The sequence below is a fragment of the Canis lupus genome, chromosome 28 (assembly GCF_048164855.1).
Source record: "Canis lupus baileyi chromosome 28, mCanLup2.hap1, whole genome shotgun sequence".
NCBI lineage: Eukaryota > Metazoa > Chordata > Mammalia > Carnivora > Canidae > Canis > Canis lupus.
This window is the reverse complement of record NC_132865.1, coordinates 34356275-34378777: the sequence shown is the minus strand read 5'-3', so window position 1 is coordinate 34378777 and position 22503 is coordinate 34356275. Positions and strand designations below refer to the sequence as shown.

Sequence of the window (22503 nt, the reverse complement as noted above, 5' to 3'; positions counted from 1 at the left end):
CAGCATCTATTCACGATTTTTAAAAAAATTATACTAACTACGAATAGACAGAACTTCCTTAACCCAATAAAAAGTATTCATGAAAGCCCTACAACTAATATTATATTTAATGGTAAGAGTCTGAATGTTTTCCTCTTAAGATCTAGAACAAGGCAAAGATGTTCTCAATTACTGCTTCTATTCAATATCATACTGGAAGTCCTAGTTTCTACAAGAAAAAGAAAAGACATAGAGACTGGAAAGCAAGAAATAAAACTGTCTATTCACAGATGATTATCTGTGTGGAAAATCCCACCAAATATACACACACACAAAATCCCTTGGAATTAATAAATGAGTTTAGCAAGGTCACAGGAGACAAAGTTAATATTTTGTGTATTCTTACACACCACCAATGAACAACTGGAATTTGAAATTCTAAAAAATACCATTTACAATAATAGCAAAGAAAGTAGTGACAAAATATGTGCAGGATTTGTTTTTTTTTTTATGTGCAGGATTTGTATGCAGAAAACTACAAAGTACGAATAAAAAAATCAAAGATGATCTGGATGATTAGATCTATACCCTGGTTCATACATTACAAGACTCAGTATTTGAAAGGTATCTACTCTTCCTAATTTGAGTTATATTTTCAATAATCTTAATAAAAATCCAAGCAAGCTTTTTAGTAGATATTAATAAGCCAATTCTAAAATGTATACAATCTACACAGTGTATGTAAAAACAAAAGGAATAGTTAAGTCAATTCTGAAAAAGAAAAATATACTTGGAAGACTCACATTTTCTGATTTTGAGACTTTTACAATAATTGTAACAATGTGATGCTGGTGAAAAGAAAGAGACAGGTCAACAGAACAGAATAGAGAGGCCAGAAATAAACAAGTGGTACTAAAATAACTGGATGTCCATATGCCAAACAAACAAAATGGAAGAAAAGGATCTCAATACATAACCTCACATCTTATACAAAAACTAAATAGAAATGGAACATAGACCTACATGTAAAACATAACACTAAACAAGTTTTAAAAGAAATCTTGGAGAAAATCTGCACAGCCTTAGGTCTGGTTTTTAGATACTACCCCAAAAGTACAATTCATGAAGGAAAAAGACATATAAATTGGATTTTACAAAAGTTTTAAGTTTCTCTTTCAAAGACATACTTAATTAAAAGACAAGTCACAGACTGAGAGAAAATCCATGCAAAATACCTGTCTGATAAAGGATTTAAATCCAAAATACATAAAGAACTCTTAAAATTCAACAATAAGAAAATAATCACTTTAATAAAAAACATAAAGTCCAGTTTAAAAAATGGGCAAAGGATTTAAACAGATATTTTACTATACATGATACATAATTGCCAGTAAGCATATGAAAAGGTTCTCAACATCATCATTGGGAAATGCAAATCAAAACAATGAAATTCCAGTTAACATTCAAACATCCTATAATATCAAACCCTGGGAGGATGTGGGGCAACAAGACCTCTTTATTCATGGAAATGAAAAATATGGTACAGCCATTTTGAATGATGGTATAAAACTTGGTTATTATATTAATCATATGCTTATCATATGATCTAGTAATCATACAAAATATTTTGCTACATAGAAAAAAAGAACAACCCTTCATATTGTAGGCAAAGGCCATACACAATAAACCAAGGAAAAACATAGTATTGAGGAACTTTTTCTAAGGTCTAACAGATTTCATAGCATTTTCAGATGCAGGTATTATAAACCAAAGCAAATAAAATTCACTTTCCAAGTTTATTACATTCCCAGGAACTACTAAGACTCAGATAAAACTCTGCTTCTTACGGAGTTGAAAAACCAGACACAGAGTTTGAAGGGAATACAGAAGCTGAAAAGGTGAACAAGGAGAATCCCAGAAAAGAGTGTTATCAAGCAAGAGCCAAATTCTGTGTATAAACTGGCCCAAATTTCTAATCCTTGAAATAGCCATCTAAAAAAAAAAAAAAAAAAAAAAAAAAAAAGAAATAGCCATCTATTTATTATTGGGCAGACCCCAAAGAGCCCCATTTAAGCTAAAAGAACCTCTATATCAGTTACAGCCCACCCTAGAGGAGATAAGTCTCAAACAAACAAACCCAAAACTCTTTAGAGAAACATACCAAAATCACACAATTACTAGAAATATGAAGAAGAAATCTGTGAGCCATACACAAGAAAAAGGGTGATTGATGGAGGCTGACCCTAAGAAGGAGCTGTGGCTAGAATGAGAAGAAAAGAAGTTGAAATCTGTGCTCAAAGGAATAAGAATAAATATACTCCCTAAACAAACAAATAGGAAATCTCCACAGAGAAAGAAAAATCATAGAAAAGAACCAAATGAAAACCACAGAATGTAAAAAGAAACTATTCGAACGAACCTTTTCACTAGATAGTCACATAGAGTTACAGAAAATAATAAATGCTGCTATCTCGTTACTGCCATCAGGCAAGGAAAACTAAAAGGAAACCAAATGCTTATTACTTACTGGTTGGGGAGGTAGGAGATAGTGTTTTTGCATATTGCTGTAGGAATGTGAAGTGTTAACAGCAACTGAACAATATAACGTTTTTGAAAAGCAATTTGGCAACATCTCTTAAAATTAAGATTTCAAATACTCTTCAGCCCCTTCTGAGAGTTTGTCCCATAGATTGATTAATAAGGACTTATGATCATGAATGCTTACTAAAGCATTGCTCATACTGATCAAGATCAGGAAACAAAAACATTGCCCAACATTCGCATTCTTATGAAATAATGCTTAAGCAAATTCATTTAAATATCATTGTAAGCAATGATTAATATTAATGTATTAGATATAATTAATAAGTTTTGATGAGTTGTGTTAGTAATGTTTGTTTGGAAAATTTTGCTAATGATACTTACAAATTTTATAGTTAGCTGAGAACTTGCACCAATAGTAATATGCATTCCTCTTATGCCCCCCAAATCCTTGGGTACATTTCAAGATCCTAATGAAGAAAGTGACATTATGGTAGTAACATCCATCTGGAAAAATAAGCACATATAAATAGCAACTTAGAGAAGAATAAATTCCTTTTTAAAAAAAATTTTTAAAGACTTTGTTTATTTATTCATAGAGACAGAGAGAGAGAGAGAGGCAGAGGGAGAAGCAGGCTCTATGCAGGGAGCCTGACGTGGGACTCGATCTCGGGTCTCCAGGATCACGCCCTGGGCTGCAGGCGGCGCCAAACCGCTGCGCCACCGGGGCTGCCTGAAGAATAAATTCCTATTTAAAAATGCTCACCTTCTTCAACAGTTAGAAAAAAAACACATGTAAGTTGGTGTTACTGTTTTGGAGGGCAATCTGGCAATATTTAGCAGAATTTAAGAATTTGGGGAGAATTCAAAATTCTCCCATGCCTGTTGAAATATCTTAGTATCAGGGAGGGTGTATTGTGTGTTGTCAGTGGCTCAGTACGTGACCCATTTTGAAGTCTCATGAAAGTCTCAAAACTGCATATTTGACCTTCACGGGCTCCTAATTCCCTGACCCGCGTGCTGCATGTGTTAGCGCCGCCTCCTTCCCTGAGGGGTCTCTGCCGCGGTCCCGCAGGCAGGTCCCGCAGGCAGGTCCCGCAGGCAGGTCCCGCAGGCAGGCTGCCTCCAGGTTGCTCCTGACACTGGCACCCTGGGCCTGCTGGCCGTGCCCGGCGCCCTTAGCTGGCCATTTCTCTCACAGCCGCGCTTGCACCAAGCACTTCAGGAGTCTGGAAGCTGGAACCCCATCAAGGTCGAGTGCTCCAGGTTGGACGGGCACCAGCGAGGGAGGGGTATAAAGTGGGGTAGTCCCCTTCCCAGGTCATCCCCCAGTTGTCATTATGAGTGTAATCTCTTCACCACCATAGCTTCTCCTTTTCAGCCATTCAAAGTGGATCTGCAAGCTCTGAAGAGGCGGTGGTGGGTGTCAGTGGACACTGAGCTGTGGCTTGGTGGACACAATGTCCACTTCTGAGATGCAGGCCCACATGCTGGCAGCAAACAAGGAGGTGTAGTTTCTTAGCATGATCCTGAGTGTATTTGGGGAGCATTGTGGCCAGGAGCAGGGAAGCCTGGCTTTCACTCCTTGGGAACTCACTCTAGTGAATGTGGGCTCATGGGAATAGAACTTGGTGTCCAATACTGTATTGCCAGCACGTGGAGTAATGCCTGATGCATAGTAGGTGCCCAGTCAACGATTGTAGGGTGAATGGATCCCGTTTGTCAGGAATCAAACTTGGGAAGGGGGTGCTGGTCATACGTAGGGCAAATCCAGTCTCCCCAAATCTGAATTACTGCGTTGGGATTTATTTAATTTTGATGCCTGAAGGATAGCTGTCATCTTGTCCTGCCTTCTTCTTCCTAACAGTGAGAATTTGGGGTTCTCTATAGGTTTCTGTAAAAAGTTGAGCTTCTCCAGTATTGTTATGGCACCAAATTGCTCCCTACCAAACTGGATTGTTCCATATCTCACTCCATAGTACTTGTTATATAGCTTCATGTAGAAGTCTCCCAAGATTTCTTTCCATGTGTGATCAGACCTTGATATGTAAGCCTAGTCACGTGAGTGGTGACTACATTCCCACTTGAAGGCATCTGCATTACAGTCATATTTCTCTCTTTCAAAAATGCTTGCTCCCCAGCAAACAATCATACTTCAAATTTAACCAAATTGTTGGCATTATTGTTCACCACTTATGTAGCTTCTGCTTTCTTGAGATGTCCATATTGATTTCATTATTGCTTTTCTGGGTTATTTGTAGCTTCTTCTCCTTTAAATAAAGAGAATAATTTACTTTTTAAAAGCCTCCACGTCAGAAGTCTTATTTTGCTTGAACAGTCTGACAACTTGTTTGGCTCCACTGGCTTCTATCATATAATTTTTTAGGTAAGTCTGATGTCAGTTTTGATTTTTTTTCAAATTGTAGGTATCTGGAACCTTTTTTTTTTTCATTTGTTCTCATAATTCCCCATATTTTCTTAAGTAAGACTGTGGCTTAACCAAAGTCTCCTAGCATTTCTAAAAATGTTTCATCTATTTTGTTGCTAGGTTGTTTGGTGTGAAAATATTCAGTATACTTTCCTTGACTTGGTGGAACAGACTTTTTTTTTTTTTTTTTTAATCTCACATGTTGGATCTTCCTTTAGCTTGGGGTGGGGTGGGGGAGATTCTCAGTGTATTTTGAGAGTGCTGTCTCCCCAATGCCCAATCTCCACTTTCCTCTCTCCTTCTTAATGCCTGGGTATTGGCTGTCCTGAAACTAGAGTACTTAAGGACACAAGACCTGGGGTCAAAAAACCTGGTTTAAGTCCCACCACTTCCAAGTCACCATCTCTCCAAGCCTTGGATTTCTTCGTGTAAAATGAAGATAGTAATAAGCCCTGACAAGGGAAGCAAAGCCATGTGGTTTTTGTTATCTTCCCAGAATTTGAAACTTGAAGGCAAAGCACGAGACTTTTAAGAGATTTCTGCTTGTGGCCTTGCAGGTGGTGACACCTCTCCCCTAAGTGGTGTTATCTCCCAAACAAGGCTGGCTGGGGTGGGGAAATTTAGCCACCTGCAAGCAGAAGGAGCTCGGGGCTGTGTGGGGAGACCCCAGGGCCCTGCCTCGTCTAGCTGTGTGGCCCTGGGCAGCAGCCTTCACTCCCTGGACTAATATGTAAAGGCGAGGGGAGAACTTCCAAGGTCAGCTTTAGGTTTAGAGTTTGATTTTTTTTTTTTAAAGGAAAATTGATTTTCATTGTTTGTGCAGCATAAGCGAACAAAAAGTTTCCCCTTCAGTGGTGGCTTTTTATTCAGTGGTCTAATTGTGAAGGAGAAAAAGCAAATTAAAGTTTGAATAATATCGAAGGAGATTACAAAGAGAGAGAATTTCTGTTACGAGCACTTATTGGAGTACTTGATGAAAAAGATCTTAAGAACTCCAGCTACTGATGCCTGTTACCTGGTCACTCACCTTCCAGAAATCTTAAACAGAGCCAAAGACTCCATGGTGAGAGCTTTTGAAGGATAAATGTATAAGAATTAGAGTTCTCAGAGGTTCTTAGTTTTGGTTCATTGTAGTGAAAGCATTTAGAGCAGTTTACTTCTGAAGAAATCATATGTTATTGTGGGATGTGCTCGGTTTGGTGCAAGAGGGTAGAACAAAATGGAAGTTTTAAGTGTGATCACACAATCTTTAGTGTATCAAATAAACTTTTCTATACCACAAAGGTAACTCAAGTGATAAAATTAACACAAAGTTTTCTAGGCTCATATTTTGAAAGAGTATTTCCTTCAAAAAACAGATCCTAATTACTAGGATGTTGATTACCCTTCAGCCAATAAATATGTGTGCAGGGGACGGTGTGAACAGGGTTTTGCCCTTAACTGCTTAGAAGAGTTAAAAAATATACATATTATCGAGAAGATCTCATATGCTGTAATAAACATTCAGAGAAAAAGTTACTTTTCTGTGGGTGAGGCCAGAGAAGAAACGGAAGAGCCATCATTTAAAAAGGGGGTGGAAGATGATGAGGTTTTTCACATGTGGATTCATAAGCAGGAGCAAAGAAAGGAAGCGGTGAAGGCAGAGGGATGGAGGGGCACAGGGAGTAACTTCACATGAAAATAAGAGAAAGAGGAGGAGGCGGCGACAGGCAGACTGCTAAGAATGGACAAGAATTTTCAGGGTCATTCAGATCACTGACTGGTACTGACTTACTAGAAGTAAATAGGGAAATACCACACGAAAGAATTCACAAAAGCAAATACCACAGTAGGTAGCACTTTACTCCTGCGAAAGGTAATTTAGAGAATGGGATGAATCGAACTCATTTGCCTGAAGTCTTTCAGCAACATAGTCTTTGTGACCTTTCAAAGGGCCTGTATCTGTGACAGCCACTAAGCACCACTAATTCTGGGGTGGGAAAAACTGACATACCTTGAAATGTGAAATAGGGCATGGCTTAGGCTATTAACCTACTAACACAATGAACGTTCCTAGGGCATGAAAATCTGGTTACAGGAGCCTTCTTAGAAATGTCGTCAGGGGTGTGTGAATGTTAATAACAGATTATGTATTTTTAGAAACAGGGCAGTTTACCAACATCATTCCAACAATACTGAATGCACTGACGCTTTGAAAGCCCCCCCACCCCCACCGCCCTGCCAAAAGATTAGAGTTCTCTAATTACAAATGAAATAAACCAAAAGGTAAACCTTTTCAAAAATTCCAGCATCATAAAACAGAAAATTCCATAGTTTATGTGAGGAACCATTATACTTTTCTCATTTCCTCAGAACCCTAATTCTTATTCTGTAAGTGGTTTTTATTATAAATGGACTGTCTGCCTGTTTTCAAAAAAAGATTCAATTTACAAACATATGTGCATGTATAATAAATACTGGTCTTCATTTCAAGTATGCTTCTACTGAGTGGAGCAAGATTAGCCCGTTCACATTTTTAAGAAACTTGTTCATTGGGAGAGAATCCTTTTCATCTGCAATAATAGGAACCCAAATAACAGTACAGAAAAGGAGATTCTGAGGACTTCTTTATGGACACAATCTCTATTAAGCACTGTGCTCTTTTGTGTGTCTTTTCTAAAGCAGCCAGAACCTGGGAATTTATATTCTCTGGCATAAGTGTATCAGAGAGGAAAATATTTCTACTACTTTCAAGGTAAAATCATCACAACTAAAGAATGAAAGTTGAAACTAGTTGTATTAAACAGGGTTCTTAAAAGAAAAAACAAAAACAAAAGGGTTCTTCAGAGAAACCAAACCAATCGGATGTGTGTATAAACATATGCACATATGTATATGTATTATTTGAAGAAATTGTGATCATGGAGGTTGGCCAAGTCCAAAATCTGCAGGCAGGCCAGCAGGCCGCAGACCCAGAGAAGAGTTGATGTTGCAGCCTGAGTCCAAAGGCAGTCTGGGGGTCGAAATCCCTCTTGCTGGGGAACCTGTCTTTTCTTCTTAAGGCCTTCAACCGATTGGATGAGGCCCACCTGCATTATGGAGGGTAGTGTTTTAAGGATTTATTTAAGGATTTTGTCTGAGAGAGACAGAGTGGGGTGGGGGGTGCAGAGGGAATCTTCAAGCAGACTCCCCGCTAAGCCTGGAGCCCCACTGGGGACTCCATCTCACGACCCTGAGATCATGACCTGGGCTGAAACCAAGTCAGACATTTAACAGACTTAACCAGCCAGGCGCCCCCATTAAGTCAACTGATTATAAGTGTTAATCACACCTAAAAAAATACCTCGCAGCAACGTCTAATCTGGGTACCCAGGCCCGTCCAAGTTGACGCATAAAATTAACCATCACACTAGCCAAGAGTCAAACATCTTCAGAGTAGAAAAATTTATTATTGACCTCTGTGTTGAAAAGAATGCAAGTGAAGTCAAGACATCTTGGGTTTTGTTGTTTTGTTTTAGTTTTAGGCTGACATTGCCAATATTTGACCATTTTTGATCTGCAAAAAAAGAGTAACTGGGTATGGCTCAATACAATATTTTGGCTTTCCAGCAGTTGCAGTAACACTGCCATCATCACTTGGATGCTTGATCAGAAAACAACTTTTTATAAAGCCAATTTCTTTTGGAATACCCCGAGGATTTAGCACAAAGTGGTGCCTGTTGCCGAGGACATGTCTGATTGAGGAAAAATGGCAGCCAAACCCAAGCTGTCTGTAGCCAGACTTGAAATTTTGTCTCCCCTCAATGGTAAACCATCAGTATGAACTTTTTCGTTTAACAGTGACACAAGTGAAAAAGTCTTTTAGCCCCGTTGGGTCTGATACAAAAGACAAACTGCATTTCGAACTACTTTTCCATAAGGGAGATTATACCTTAAGTGAATGAATTAATCCCAAACGTACTTTTTTAAAGTATTGTAACTAAGCATCTTATTTTGATACAGTCCTCAAAATATTTCACATGCATGAATTTTAATAAAATAAAATGTATTTAGTGTTAACCTTAAGAATTAACAAAGGGATGCTTCTCGATTTTCTGAAAGTTAGCACGTGAAGAGAGGAACTGCTGATACTGGAAATCACCGGTTCCTCTCTCTCTCTGAAAGCGGGAGGGCCTTACAACAGGACAGCCAAAGGTAAAGAGGCAACTTTCCTATCGCACTGAAAGAGGTGCTGTTAGATATACAAGGAATCATTTCTGCAATTGACTCCCGCTCAGATTATTAACCGAATCTCTGGGTGATGTCGCTCTTTCTGAAGCTGCATCACTGTTTCTCTGATGACTTTTAGACGAAGTGGTGTGTGTGTTTTGGTACAGATAACTGTCAAAGGAGGGTTTTCAGCAAAATTTTAGACAAAGAGCCCAAAGGGAACCTCTCCAAGGATCATTTATAGCACTGGCAGACAGTAAGTGTTAAAGGAATACTGAATGCCAATCTTATCTCATATGAACAAGAAACACTGATTTATACATTCTAATTGCCTTTTGGAAGTCTTTTTGGATGCTCATCTGGATTACAATTCTGATGCATGATCTTTTGACTTTTATTATTATTATTATTTACAGTTCCTATCCTTCCTTTAAAGGTACAAAAGTTTTAAAACAAAACAAAAGAAACCCTGGAACTTTACATTTTGTTTCAACAACAAAGTATTGTCCTAGAGCCAGCTATTAGAATCGTATATTTACGAATGAGAAAATATTTAAAATTCAAAGTGAAGAGAAAAAGTTATACCAAATAGAAATGTATCATCTATTAAAATTTCAGGAAGATCTACATTATCTAAAGCCATTCTATAATTTTATTCATATATTTTGTGGAGTTCACATATCTTTTTCTTACAGCAAACATAACACTGTAGGCCACAAGAAGCTGCAGTACTATTGTTTCATTAGCAGCAAGTTAATATTTTATATCTGGGTAACTGGACAATAAATAGCCTGCTTCTTTGGATGTGGATGTTTAAAATGTAGTATCACTGCAGCTTCATAATGTGATTGCTATTTTACAGAGCTTATACACACACAAAAAAATACGATCTTTGTCTATATTTTATACAAATACAACAGTAGTTTGTGAATACATTTTAAGTACATGATATACATGATAAGCCACTTGATTTCCCAATATCACAGAATAGCGATTTTAAATGCAATAAAAATATACAAAATTCAGCCTGGAATGCAGATTTTTCTATTTTGACTCAAAACTTTATCATTAGAACATTTTTTAGAGTACTAGTCCAAAAACTTTTTCATCAGCTAAAAATACAATTTCAGCAGTCCAGCTTATGTTCAGGCATGACGCAATCCATCTCCTAATGGATTCCCAGTTTTTGTTAAATTCAAAGGGCTGTTAGTAACATACAGCATGTTCTTCACTCCACACCATATTATAAAGCCCACTTTTCATTCTGAGTTATAGTCACCTTGTGGACAAAAGCTGGGTTTGTTCTGATAACATTTGCACGTCCAAGATTTCCTTTTGCAAGTGCACGTGAATACATTGTGGTGGGTGGTGTAAAAGTCTGTTAATGACAAGTCACAGTATAAAAATATATTGTACACCTTTACGCCTACTGGAGTCCTTTTTTTCCTATGGCTAAAAAAATATGACTGAATGAGACAGAGAAGTTTGTAGCACCATGAAGAGTTGTATCCCAAGTTACGTTAGCAGCATGATCCAACATGATATTGAAGGAGTGTTTCTGAGAAGATAAACATTCATTCTGGTTCATCTGTACCATTGAAGCTTATACAAGGAAGTGTTTTATACATTAGCAATAGTTCTGTCATTTCTAGAGCTAGATAAGCTTATCAAAGACACTGCCTTTCCATCCTCAAAGGGGTGATAACAAGAAGGGCCTAAGGGTGATGATCTAAGTGTGCCTTTACCAACGCTGGTGGGATTGATTTGTTTTATGTGATCCAAAAGGCGCTTTGTAGGGGTAATTTTTAGCACAAAACTACACAAGGCGACTTCTGTGGATCTACATAATCACGACAGACTATCTGTGCTGTAGACATGGCTTCTGACACAGTGTGAGAAAAGACGTAAAGTCAACGTAGGCACTATTTGTCAGAGATAACAGTCTGCTATTGCTAATGAAGAATACTCGACATTTAAGAGACCTCCTCCAATGTCACATGGATCTCAGTAGGCTAGAAGCAACTTGGGGGAACTGGTAATTTTTAATTTACATACTGGGAAGACAGTGTGTTTTGAAACACGTAAACCTTGTAAAAAAATAAACCATTGTAAAACCTTATGAAAAGACACACACTGATTCTGTGCAATATAGCAAATTGATAAGAAAACACTGTAAAAATGTACCTGTTTAATATACATCTACCATTTTTGAACACAAAGCATTATATATCAAAGGCCTACATATATATCATCTAATGGCACTTGAAACAAATTATAATAAGTCTTAAAATAAAAGGCATAACCTATAAGAAAGTTTCTGTAAAGGTTTAGATTCGTTTTGAAAGTGCTATATCTTGTAATATGTGTAGTATAGAGGTTGACCAAGCTCTATTTTTTAAAAAAATATTGGCCTATATATGTGTATTGCTTACTAGATGAATGATCCTGAAATATGTACTCTTTAACATTCATTATTAGCTTAATAAAGCAATCAGCTCTGGCTCATGTTTCAGTCAGTATATGGTTTTTAAAAACCGCTACTGTCCAAATTAACACAATATATCACTCTATTCCACAAATGACTAAGAATAATAAAGCACAAGTAACAAATAGGCAAAAATACACAGCTTGGAAGAAACACTAATTAAAAAGTTGCACAAAGAGTGGCGAGCGATCAGCCAGGAGAACTGAAACTTTGAAAACTGCACTTGGTAAATAAGAGGATTTGAAAATGCGAATTTTAACAGTGGCCAATAACTAAAGATGTTATCTGCATATATCAGTAGATAATATTGCTTACAGCGCAAGGCCCTTCCACACTCATGCTTTTGTGCCTGGTGACTTTGTACACACGTGTGGAAGTTCAAACTGAATGAGGTTCAATATCTTGTCTGAGGTCCAAATTCTAAACTGAAATATTTTTACTTAATGATAATCCCTTTTTTTTTTAAATCAAGCAAAGGCACTACTAGAAATTTCAAGGATGATGATTCTGGCCATGGGGAGAATGAAAACAGCATTGGCAATTTTTAATCACATCCAGTTGATGTAAAAACACATCTTTTTCTAGAAAAAAAAGAGCTGGTTCTGCATTACATCCTTGTTAGAGCACTGTGCAATTAAAATAAGTGAATCTGCCTCGTCTTGAACAGAAATTCTCTCAATAAAGGGTTTAGTGACCAGTATATAGTCAATTTGAAAAACATGAGCTGAATTCTCTCTTCCTTGGAAAGTGTTATTTCAAGTCTATGAGGCGGCAACAGGCAAAGAGGGGTTCACATGAAGATTAGTAAGACTCTACAATATTAACCCTGGTGCCCTGAAAGATGTGCCTCCACGTATTTTAATTCCAGGCAGGGTGAGAATTAGGCTAAAAATATACATACATGTATGGTGCCACTCCCCATTTCCAAAATGCTTTATTAAATAAATCCTGGTACTCCCTTTTTAATTGTTTATTAGCAGTGAAATACAGCCTACTAAGGCCAACGTCTCAGGTCATTAATTTGACTTCTCCTTAAGCAAATTTTCGACAAAGTAAAGTAGTGCTTCCACACTTGTATTTGTGACTTCTATGTAAAAATAGGTTTTCTATTTATTTGTGCTGTCACCAATTTCTTTTTCCTTTTTTTTTAAATGGTGATTAAAGCAATATTGAACACTAATCATTCAACTAATGATTTAAGTAAGCAATCTGTTTCATAGAAACTAGAGGAAGCAGTAATAAAGCAGAGCTAAAAGCCTACTTTCAGAGCAAATATTCTCCTAATCAAAAGCTTAGGAGCAGTTTGAAAAATTTTAAATGTATTTCCTTATTAAAACATATATAATTTTAATGCCTTTGGAACACACTTTTTTTATAAAATGTAATTTTTTATAATAAAATTTAAATACATAAGTATAAAAACTACTGCTCCTAGAATTAAAAAAAAAAAAAATAGGAGCATGATAGAGTATCAGGGAGCCACAGCTCCCTTAAGAGAGCAATTCTGATTCTATGAAGTGCGATATATGTGTGTGTGTGTGTGTGTGTGTGTGTATAATATATATAGTGAAACCCCCATTTACATTATTACAATTTACATTTCTCCACAAATTATACTACTCCCAAATATTTTAAATAATGTATTATATTCAGTAATCTGCACTCATTTTTAGAAATTCTTGGTAAACATCGCAATCTGCAGTGATAATTGGCCCTATAAACAAACAAAGAAGCTTCCATATAGGGCTAATGAGTGCTCAGAAATATTTTTTTTAAGAGATATATACTCTTCTATAAACCCTCCCCCTTACACCCACCCCAACAGACAGGTCCCAAAATAAGGTGTTAACAAGTGCTTAATAGATATGTTTCGTAGGCTGATGTCGCAACCAATATTCTGAAAAGTATAATCTGACCATCAAACAGATGATGGTGGTTGTCTACTCTGAGGAAAGCCCGTACTGCTTTATTTAGTGAACACAATATTCTTGATTGTTGCTTTCACGTTAACTAAGACAGTGCTTGTTCTGCTCTGGTTTCCTCCCCCTTCTACAGATTCGACTGATTCGCAACACTCCCCTGATTTCCCAGAGATGTGTAAAAGTGGGGTTTTACTGTATATATTTTTAGCCACTTAAGACTTTGTGGTCATTCCTCGAAGAGTTTTCTAATGCATTTAACTTTAAATTCTCCCTCCAAAAATAGCAAGGAGAGAGAAATCGATACTGAAGAAAGATACCATGAGGGTAGGGCTGTTTTGTTTTCTGCTTTTGGCTCTTCTGGGAAAGAAAACTGTATTAAATTCAGCAAGGAGTGATGTAAGCGACATGCTTCTCCTTTACACCTAAAGAGTCTAGTTTTTAAGCCTGGCAACAAGGGACAGGATCCCTAGACAAGTTCGCAAGTTGAACTAAGTGCTTCACATCTCCCTTCTTAGGAGACCATCGCCACTGGAGAAAAGACAGGCCACTCTGGGATAAAGACCCCTCACATCTGTGCTCCACGATGGCTCTCGGTTCTGGATTAGCTGCGAACTGACAATTAAGATAGAGTTGCTGGCTGCACCTGACCCACCCTTTGGCCCTACAAGGCAGAAAAGATTAAAGAGATCTAGCCACACACTGACTCTGAAGACTCCCAAGCCATAACACGATGCATGCTGTTAAGTTGGAACAAGAACAACTTTGATATGTTGCCAACATCCCGTGTGCTAGTTTAAGGCCAACTACTGAATACCATGGAATGCCACTGTCACCTCACCAGGAGTCTCTTTTTGCTAGAAATACTGGTGCTTTGTGTTTAGGTTTTGTTTTCCTTATATGTGTATAATAAAGACGGCAAATATTTGAGCCAGACAATAGCAAAGTCTTCAAAATATACCGACCTGAAATTACGGTGTATCTAAGAAAAATCTATTATCTCTCCAAACTGGATTAATTCCTTTGAAACATTTACTTATGAATCCATTCAGAGACTGGAAAAAATTTAAAAGCTCTCAGGTTATTCATCCACGTTTTAGAAACTGTACATTCTATTGCAAAGATCTTTAGTGAGCCAAAATGTCAAAAGGTAGAGCCACTGTTGCTGGACAGAAAATTTTAAGATCTTAAAGTAATTTGAACATGGGACTCATAAGACTTTACTGCTAATAATGGCTTTCCTAGAAGAAAAAATCATCTTAAACTATGACAATTGGCAGTGAGTGTGGACAAAAATACCCAGGTAAACATAACTGAACACAAATGGTTCTGAAGCTCATTTATAAAGCTTGTTTCTATTTCATACTGGCTTAATGAAAACTGGTACTGTACAAAAGCAGAAAGTTTTATGCTGTTTTAAAGTAGGCACTAAAATAAAAATGGTCATCTAAGTCAGGGCTACACATAGATTGCTGTCAGCAGTCCACATCTTGGACTTCTACTGAAAAGCTTGATGGAAACGTGGCAGTGTGGTGCTTGTGCTGAAGCTACTGGTGAATGCTGCTGACAGAGAGTGCAGGGAGCTGAGACCTAGGGTGTTTGCAGGATCCTGAAGATCCTGTGTCTGGGGGGGCAGCTGAGACACAGAAGAATGGGCTTCTTCTTGGGAATAGCTCATTCCGAGGCTCCCCACCGATATAGGATTATAGGGAGGGCCATTTAGGGGTATGAAATTGAACAACTGGGAAAAATCCAAGGCTGGTGTGTTTAGGGGGTCACTGATAGAGATAGAGCTTTTTGACAGGGAAAGGTCCCCTGCACCATCATCAAGGGACCCAACCTGAGGATCCAACCCTAGCTTAGATGACGATGCTTGGGAATCCTGGGACGAAGAGGGCACGCCACCTTGTAGCTCCATCAGATAACTCTCAATCTCCCCCTTTAGTGGCTGTTCTTTCTCAGGAATAGAAATGGCATATGAGGTAGAGCTGAATGGGTATTTGAAAGAAAGGTGGTGAGAAGGATGGACAGCATCCATATCTATGGGGCACGTCATTCCCAAGGGTAAAGTCGTGATCATCTGGTGAGCAGGTCCCGAGCTCTGCATGGACTGAAACGGAGTGTTATAGAGGTTTAGCTGCAAAGTGTTTGTGAATGGCTTTGACAACAGTTCACTGGAAGGTAAGGACATCACCGGGAGGAGCTCATCTTTTATAGGCACAGAAACGTTGCAGGTAAATGGATCCAGAAAGTCCACCGGTTCTGTTTTGACCTTCAGAAGTTCTTGATTGTGACTCTTCTTCATGTGTCGTGTCAGGTGATCCTTCCGCCCGAATCTCTGTGCACAGTACTGACAGAGGAAGTCCTTCCTTCCTGTGTGCACCACCATGTGTCTCCGGACATCCTTCCGGGTGTAGAAGCGGCGATCACAGTGCTCGCACTGGTGCTTCTTCTCCTTCGCCCCACCAGATGACTTGCCCGCATGAGATTTAAGGTGCTCTAGCAGCACTCCCGTGCTTTCAAAAGTCTGCAGACAGACCTTGCAGGTGAGGTCACCACTGGTCGCGGCATGCAGGGCCAGGTGACGTTTGAACCCGAGCTTAGTGTTGTAGTTCTTGCCGCATTCTTCACACTTAAACGTCTCTTTGTTAGGGTCGTGCGTATGGAGGTGATTCTTCAGGTGATCTTTCCGGTGAAACATTTTTTCACAATAATTACACTTGTGGGTTTTCTCAGGAGAGTGAGTAGCCATGTGCCTTTAAACACAGACATATTCTGTAAGTATCACAACACAAATGGCACGTATTCACTTTTCAAATGGAAGCTAAACTGCTATGCTACAACAGAGGCTCCCTGATAACGGACACACTTTAACTTAACATGCGCTACAAGGACAGTCAGTACCCCTAAACACTGCATGAGCCACTGAAGTTGCCACTTCAGTATTCGCTGTTTTTTAGCTATTACTACACAAACAAATGAGCGAGACTGAACATACTCACGTAAACGTCCAGACCCTTTCCTTGTAATTTCTTTGAACAAACGGAAATTCTACTCTCATTAAGCATTTCATTAAAAAAAAAAAAAAACCCAAAGACAACTAACACATCAAAGTATGTGACTTAGAATACGAAAACTAGCCGTCTAATCTACGTAACATTTCCTCTCTGCAAAGCAGCTAAAGAAGGTGTATACAAATATATACGTTTACAACGGCTTCACATGGCCAACATAATAGAAAATATAATCTGAAAGACAAATAGAGTGTAATACCTTTGTAATTTGTACTTAGAAACAAAGGCCTTGGTGCAGTCTTGTTGTATGCACTTGTAGGGCCTCTCTCCTGTGTGAGAGTAGGAGTGAACCTTTAATTTCTCAACACTGTTAAAGGCCTTGTCACACAGTTGGCAAGGAAAGTTTTTTCTTGGTTTGGTTTCACCACGCTTACGTTTCCCTGAAGGGACTTTCTGGGTATCTCTTACTTCTGACAAATCACCAGGAATGACAGTGGCCATCGCAGCCTAAAGCAGGCCTTCTTGTTGGACACTTGGGAACTGCCCAACTCCACTAAATGATTTAGCTTTAGGTGGCTTCTCAAGTTTCATGTGGTCGTAAAAGAAAGCAAAAAGGGACTGGAAAAAAAAATAAGAAACAACTAGTTTGTAACTAAATTTAATTTTAAAAAATTTTATTTGCTATGTGATGCTTTTGAATTCAAAAAGGAACCATAAAATGGATTCAGCTGGTCTAATGTAATATCTGTAGGTTTCTTTATATTTGCCAAAATACACATTAATGCATTGCTCAGAATGAACAGTTCACACACCCCCAGAAATTCCACCTAACAAATGTCGTACTTGGGGAAAGTAGTAGTGATTTCAGGAACTCTCAGGAAGCGTCAAAACATGACACTCAAAGTGGCATTATTAATCTTCAGTTTTGACAAGGGATCAGACAACAGAAATCTGACTAAGGACAGAAAAATGTTTCTGCAAATATTTTAACGTCAGAAAATCATTTAAACTTGTGTGAGTCAATTCTAGTAAGGCTCCGTGTGATAGAAAAATATAGATAAGAGACTGAAAACTCTTTTAGGCACCCTGTGAACCACTTGGTCCATGGAGGAAGTCCTTAATGAAGACTCGGGAGGCCTGAAAGAGTTGAAAGCACCACGTACCCAGAGTAGAAATTTACTCTTTATATCAGTGTCATCACCCACACAGGGATTTCCGAGTCAAGAGTAGAAATGACTTCTCTTCGTAACAAATACACATTCTTAAAATGGTAACACCTTGTGAAGTTATCTGAGGTGAGGATCATGGCTTATCATTTGGAGGGGAAAGGAAGATCTGGTTGAGGTAATTTTCCTCACCTTTTTGCACATCACAGAAAATGATTCTGTTCATGGGGCACACTGAGGTTAGCGGATGAGCCAGAGTCATCAGGCCGCCCCAGGAGCTGAGGGGATCAGTCTTTGGCACACCTGTAACCCGTGTGCGGCACACCAGTGCGACTTTTGGCGTGGAGCACAATACTTGTGCGTGGACACATCATTATGGAGGCGTTTCAGGTAAAAGGTGTGTCAGAGTTTCAATTCATTAGGGGTGCTGTGAGGAAGAATGAAATGCACATATCGTATGGTAAAGAGTACATCTACTTAAACAAAAATTTTTCAATTGATTGAAGCCTTTGAAAAATGGGTAAGAGATAGTAAATATTATCAGCTGTATTTCTCAAAGTAAGAAACCTACTCCCCAAAGATCCACCTGACATAAATGACTCAAGGTTCCTGAGTGCCAATCTAGCAACATACTTTTAAGCGACATAGAGATGAGGAGACCTACAGTCTCTCTTAAAAAAGATCTGCTGTTTGAAGTGAAACTGCATGTGGCTAAATGACTGTTACCAACTACTACTCAGTTGGATTTTTTTATCCTATTATGTATTTAGAAAAAAAACAAAAGTCAGTTTCTCTATATATTCCTTGTTTTGGCATCATACTGATACTCGGTTGCCTTTACGAGCTAGACATGTCATGCTGACTCCTGCAGATTCCAGGTATACTTTTGCAGGGGCTCTAAATTTAACCTAATTTCTGTAAAACTAAGTGTATGCTACAACAGATCCCACTGTGATTCAATGTAGAGGCTGTCACTAAACAGGCAAAATAGGGCAATTATCCACTCATTTGATTAAAATGTAAGGCCTTAGGGTAAGTTAACCATGTTGGCTTCATGTACCCTTTCATCAGTAAGCAGATGCAGACAAGGCCTTCCTGCAAGCTGTGCAAATCGTATCTCCTCTGCAGTTTAAAAGTGATGTTAACACAGTTGACACAGCTGACATTACTAATGCTAACACAATATGCTCCCCTGGTTTTAGATTTCATGAATCCCGGGGACTTGTACTTTTCCTATTATATTCTCATTCAAGAGATAGCTTCTCTATCTCTCTCAGAAATATCTATACATAGCTCTCCTGCTGTGTCCAGCAATGACACTGTAAACTGCTAGAAACTACTCTGCCAAAGCAGGAAAAAACAGTAATTTTGACTATATGATTTCCTAACATGATGCTTTTATGTACCTCTTTAGAGCACTGTGGGAAATAAGCTGATGAATTTGTCAACTGTAAAAATCAACATGGAATGCCAAGCGTCTAAGTCCCTGAATATACCTAGTATTGGGAGATATTTCAGATTGGTTGTATTTGTCATTGTTGTGTTAAGAGATCCAAGCATAAGGGGCAGAGAATTCCAGTTGAGAAAAAAAGAAAAAAGGTAACTTCTGAGTTAATGAAAAAAAAAAAAAAAGTATTGCAAGTATACCATGAAACAACACATAAACATTTGATTGTATTAAAGTTGGTGATCCTCAATATGGAGTAACAAATGAATTGTGTCATCTTTGCATGTACATACTGAGCAATGAAGGACTACAAATTTCAAATATTACACTTTTCTAAGACCAGCTGAAATTTTTTCATGGCTAATAGTATCTTTTCAACTCAATATATTACAAAACTCAAATTAGTTATAGGAGCATTTAAAATTATAGGATAATATAAGGTAGTGAGCTCAACATTGAATAAAAGTCAACATTCATAATATACATATCATATATTTTAAAGACACATGCATAGAATTTTAGTAATTCTTGTTCAATGCATACCTGATGACCGATGGAAAAAGCCTCAGACCTTGATCTTAGCCAGTCCCATTGACTCTTCGTGGAAGAGAGCGGAATCCAGTCCTTCCCATTTTGGCTAATCTGTGAAACAAAAAATAAGAATGGACTACACTCTAAATGGAATCAGTATGTAAATGATGGAAAATAAAGGATGAAAGAATTGCAATTTCATGGCACATGCTTACATTCCATACTCTGCTGACAAGTCATGCATTAATTTTCACCAGTTGCAAATTTTTATTAGTTCTAAGCACATTTACATGACCAAATGAAATGCGGAAATGAAAAGTAAAGTAGTATTACCTATATAAATGGCATTTTGTGATGCTGAATGACTCCCCACTTCTGTCCCAAATTCAATTTTTAAATTTTTAAATCTAACTTGCCTACTGAGAGAAATGGATATTAGGGTTACTGTTTGTAAACCAAAAGGATCAAAACTTCATTAAGCTTACTAATATTATGGAAGACACAAACTTGGTGCATCTGGAACCTCACCAAAGAATAGCTGACTCCCGAAGAAAGTACCTCCTATGCCCACATTGCGCATACTTGTGCAAGGTGGGCTTCTCTGAGCTGCCCTTTTGTTTCTGCAATACCTGCCAATTTAATTCTCAGAATGCTGCAAGGATTGCTGAAAGGTAGCAATAACTCTGTGCTCTTTAGATTTCAAAGCATGCAAGGGAAGTTATATACGGGTTTGCTGCAGAGGTATCCAGAACAAAGCATCATTGGGTTTTAAAAGATCATTGTTGAAAAATCTTAAAATATCTGTAAAAAAAATGCCTATTGGCAGGATCTTCAGTAAACTGAAAACATGCACAGAGAAAATAATCTGCTAATAATTCTTGATTGTATCAGTCAATGTGAAAAGAATGGTCAAAGGCAACCCCCCCAACCCCCCCCCCCAAAAAAACCCCTAGGATTATCTACTGTAGAGACTACAAGGCACAGAGAAATTAGTAAGCTCTGAATATTTTAAAGGATGAACGTTCAGAAATCACAATTGTAAGAACATGAGAGTTATATAATATCAGTCAAATGGTTAAAATGTAATAATAAAAGGATTCACCAATGACAAGTGAAAAAATTTTACTTAACGTTCCAAACATAAATCTAATTAATTTCTCCTGAAATCACATTTTCACATACTTTTTAAGAATTTGATGTGTAAATAAAATATTTGCCAGAGGACATTCAAGCATCATTACAAAAATACTAAAGGTATATTTGAAAGCAGCATTATTCTCATAGTTTAAAAAACAAGAAACATTAAAAATCAGACTAATAAAAGATATTTAAAAAGTTAAAGCAAAAGCTTTATTCTTTGGTAAAGCACAGGACATGCATAAATGGAAGAACTGAATTCTGCACATCAAAATTGCAAAATAATAAAATTAACTTTGTAAATACTTACTTGCCCAGCGTACATACTGAGGTTTTGGTAGGGTAGTTAAGAACATGAGAGCCTGTTTTGTGTATTGTGTTATTTTAATAATATAAATACCTTGCAAGTGTACTGTGTTTTCAGCTCTATGACCTCCCTGGATTTCAATGACCTGAGAAGTGGATGCATTTATCATCATTGCCATTTTAAGGTAAGAGGCTCACAGAGGATGAATATCCTGATAGCACGCATGTGGTCAAGAAGGGGCATAAGCCCTAAAATTCCGATTTCACTCTTACATGACTGCATTCTAGGAGAAGGGTAGGTTGGCAAACCAATATGCAAGTGGATAAATCCTGTCATTACATTTAAAAGACAAGAATAGGGAATAGTGCCTATTATCTCTAGCAGAGCTGCCAATAGGATCCCCCAAAAGAAACAAATATAAGACTTTGCTTCTTTTAATAAAGGCAGTTTGCAAAGTAAATTTTCAGTAATTTATGTAACGGTTAAAATAACAACTAGTATATCTGAATGGACGGTGATTTGGGTAGAAACAAATGCAAACCAAAGTTGACTAGTCAACAATACATTTTTGTATTTTTCCTAATATAAATTTTATTGCATCTCAAATACATTAATAAAAGTTTCATTGATGCTGATTCTTCAATGGCATAATAAAAAGTTGAAGTATTTCAATATAGTTTAAAATTTGTATCTTCATTTGAAATATTACTATAGTCTACAAATTACCCATTTCATATTTTAGCCTGAAATAAAGCCATCATTTTCATTCATTTTATCACAAAACGTAATTCCAAACTCACAGTTAATTTCCCTAACTTCAACTGAACTATTTTGAGTTCTTATGAGTGATCCGATAATTTCAAAGGACTGCTAACTATTTCCCCAAACCAAGGAAACTAGGAGCCAGAGTTCATTATTATTTGGCTTGATAAAATAAACATTAAAAAATATACCGTCTGTATTTATGTAATCCTAAGATGTCAATTAAAATGATGTATTCCTTTTTATAGAAATAAGAAAGACTTTTAAAAAGTATTGTTAGCTATTCTTCTGAAAAGTCTACAACAAAATGCGTACTCCTAGCTTTCTTTTTTGTGTGTCAAAGAGCAGTTATTATGCTTTCCAAAGGATTAAAATTCTTCTTTGCCTTTATCTAAGAATTGTGAGACAATATACCCCTATACCCATTTCATATCGCCCTAAGAAATTAACACTTCAGAATGCCCTTCCAGTTTTTGCTGGTATGAGAACATACTTTTTTTTTTCCCCTCGGGCAACTCTGCATACATAAAAAAAGTAAAGAGAACAGTGTGTGTGCATGCACACACACATGTTCATCATCCTATGTTTTACATTCTATA

The 22503-nt window shown here is 37.5% G+C and overlaps 1 protein-coding gene across 4 annotated transcripts in view; it reads right to left on the bottom strand.

The window, feature by feature from the left end:
- Positions 1–10020: 10020 nt before the first annotated feature.
- PLAG1 (PLAG1 zinc finger) overlaps positions 10021–22503 on the bottom strand; it is a 49512-nt gene continuing 37029 nt past the window's right edge. For 2 of the 4 annotated variants that reach the window (XM_072804587.1, XM_072804586.1), the window contains 3 exons: positions 19711–19809; positions 16814–17172; positions 12757–16296 (listed from right to left, as the gene is read on the bottom strand). In XM_072804587.1, coding sequence (XP_072660688.1) covers positions 15039–16296; positions 16814–17055 — 1500 coding nt within the window. In that variant the 5' untranslated portion in view covers positions 17056–17172; positions 19711–19809 and the 3' untranslated portion in view covers positions 12757–15038. Of the gene's footprint in view, positions 16297–16813; positions 17173–19710; positions 19810–22503 lie in introns of all 4 variants that reach the window. The other 2 variants (XM_072804588.1, XM_072804589.1) reach the window with 2 other exon arrangements.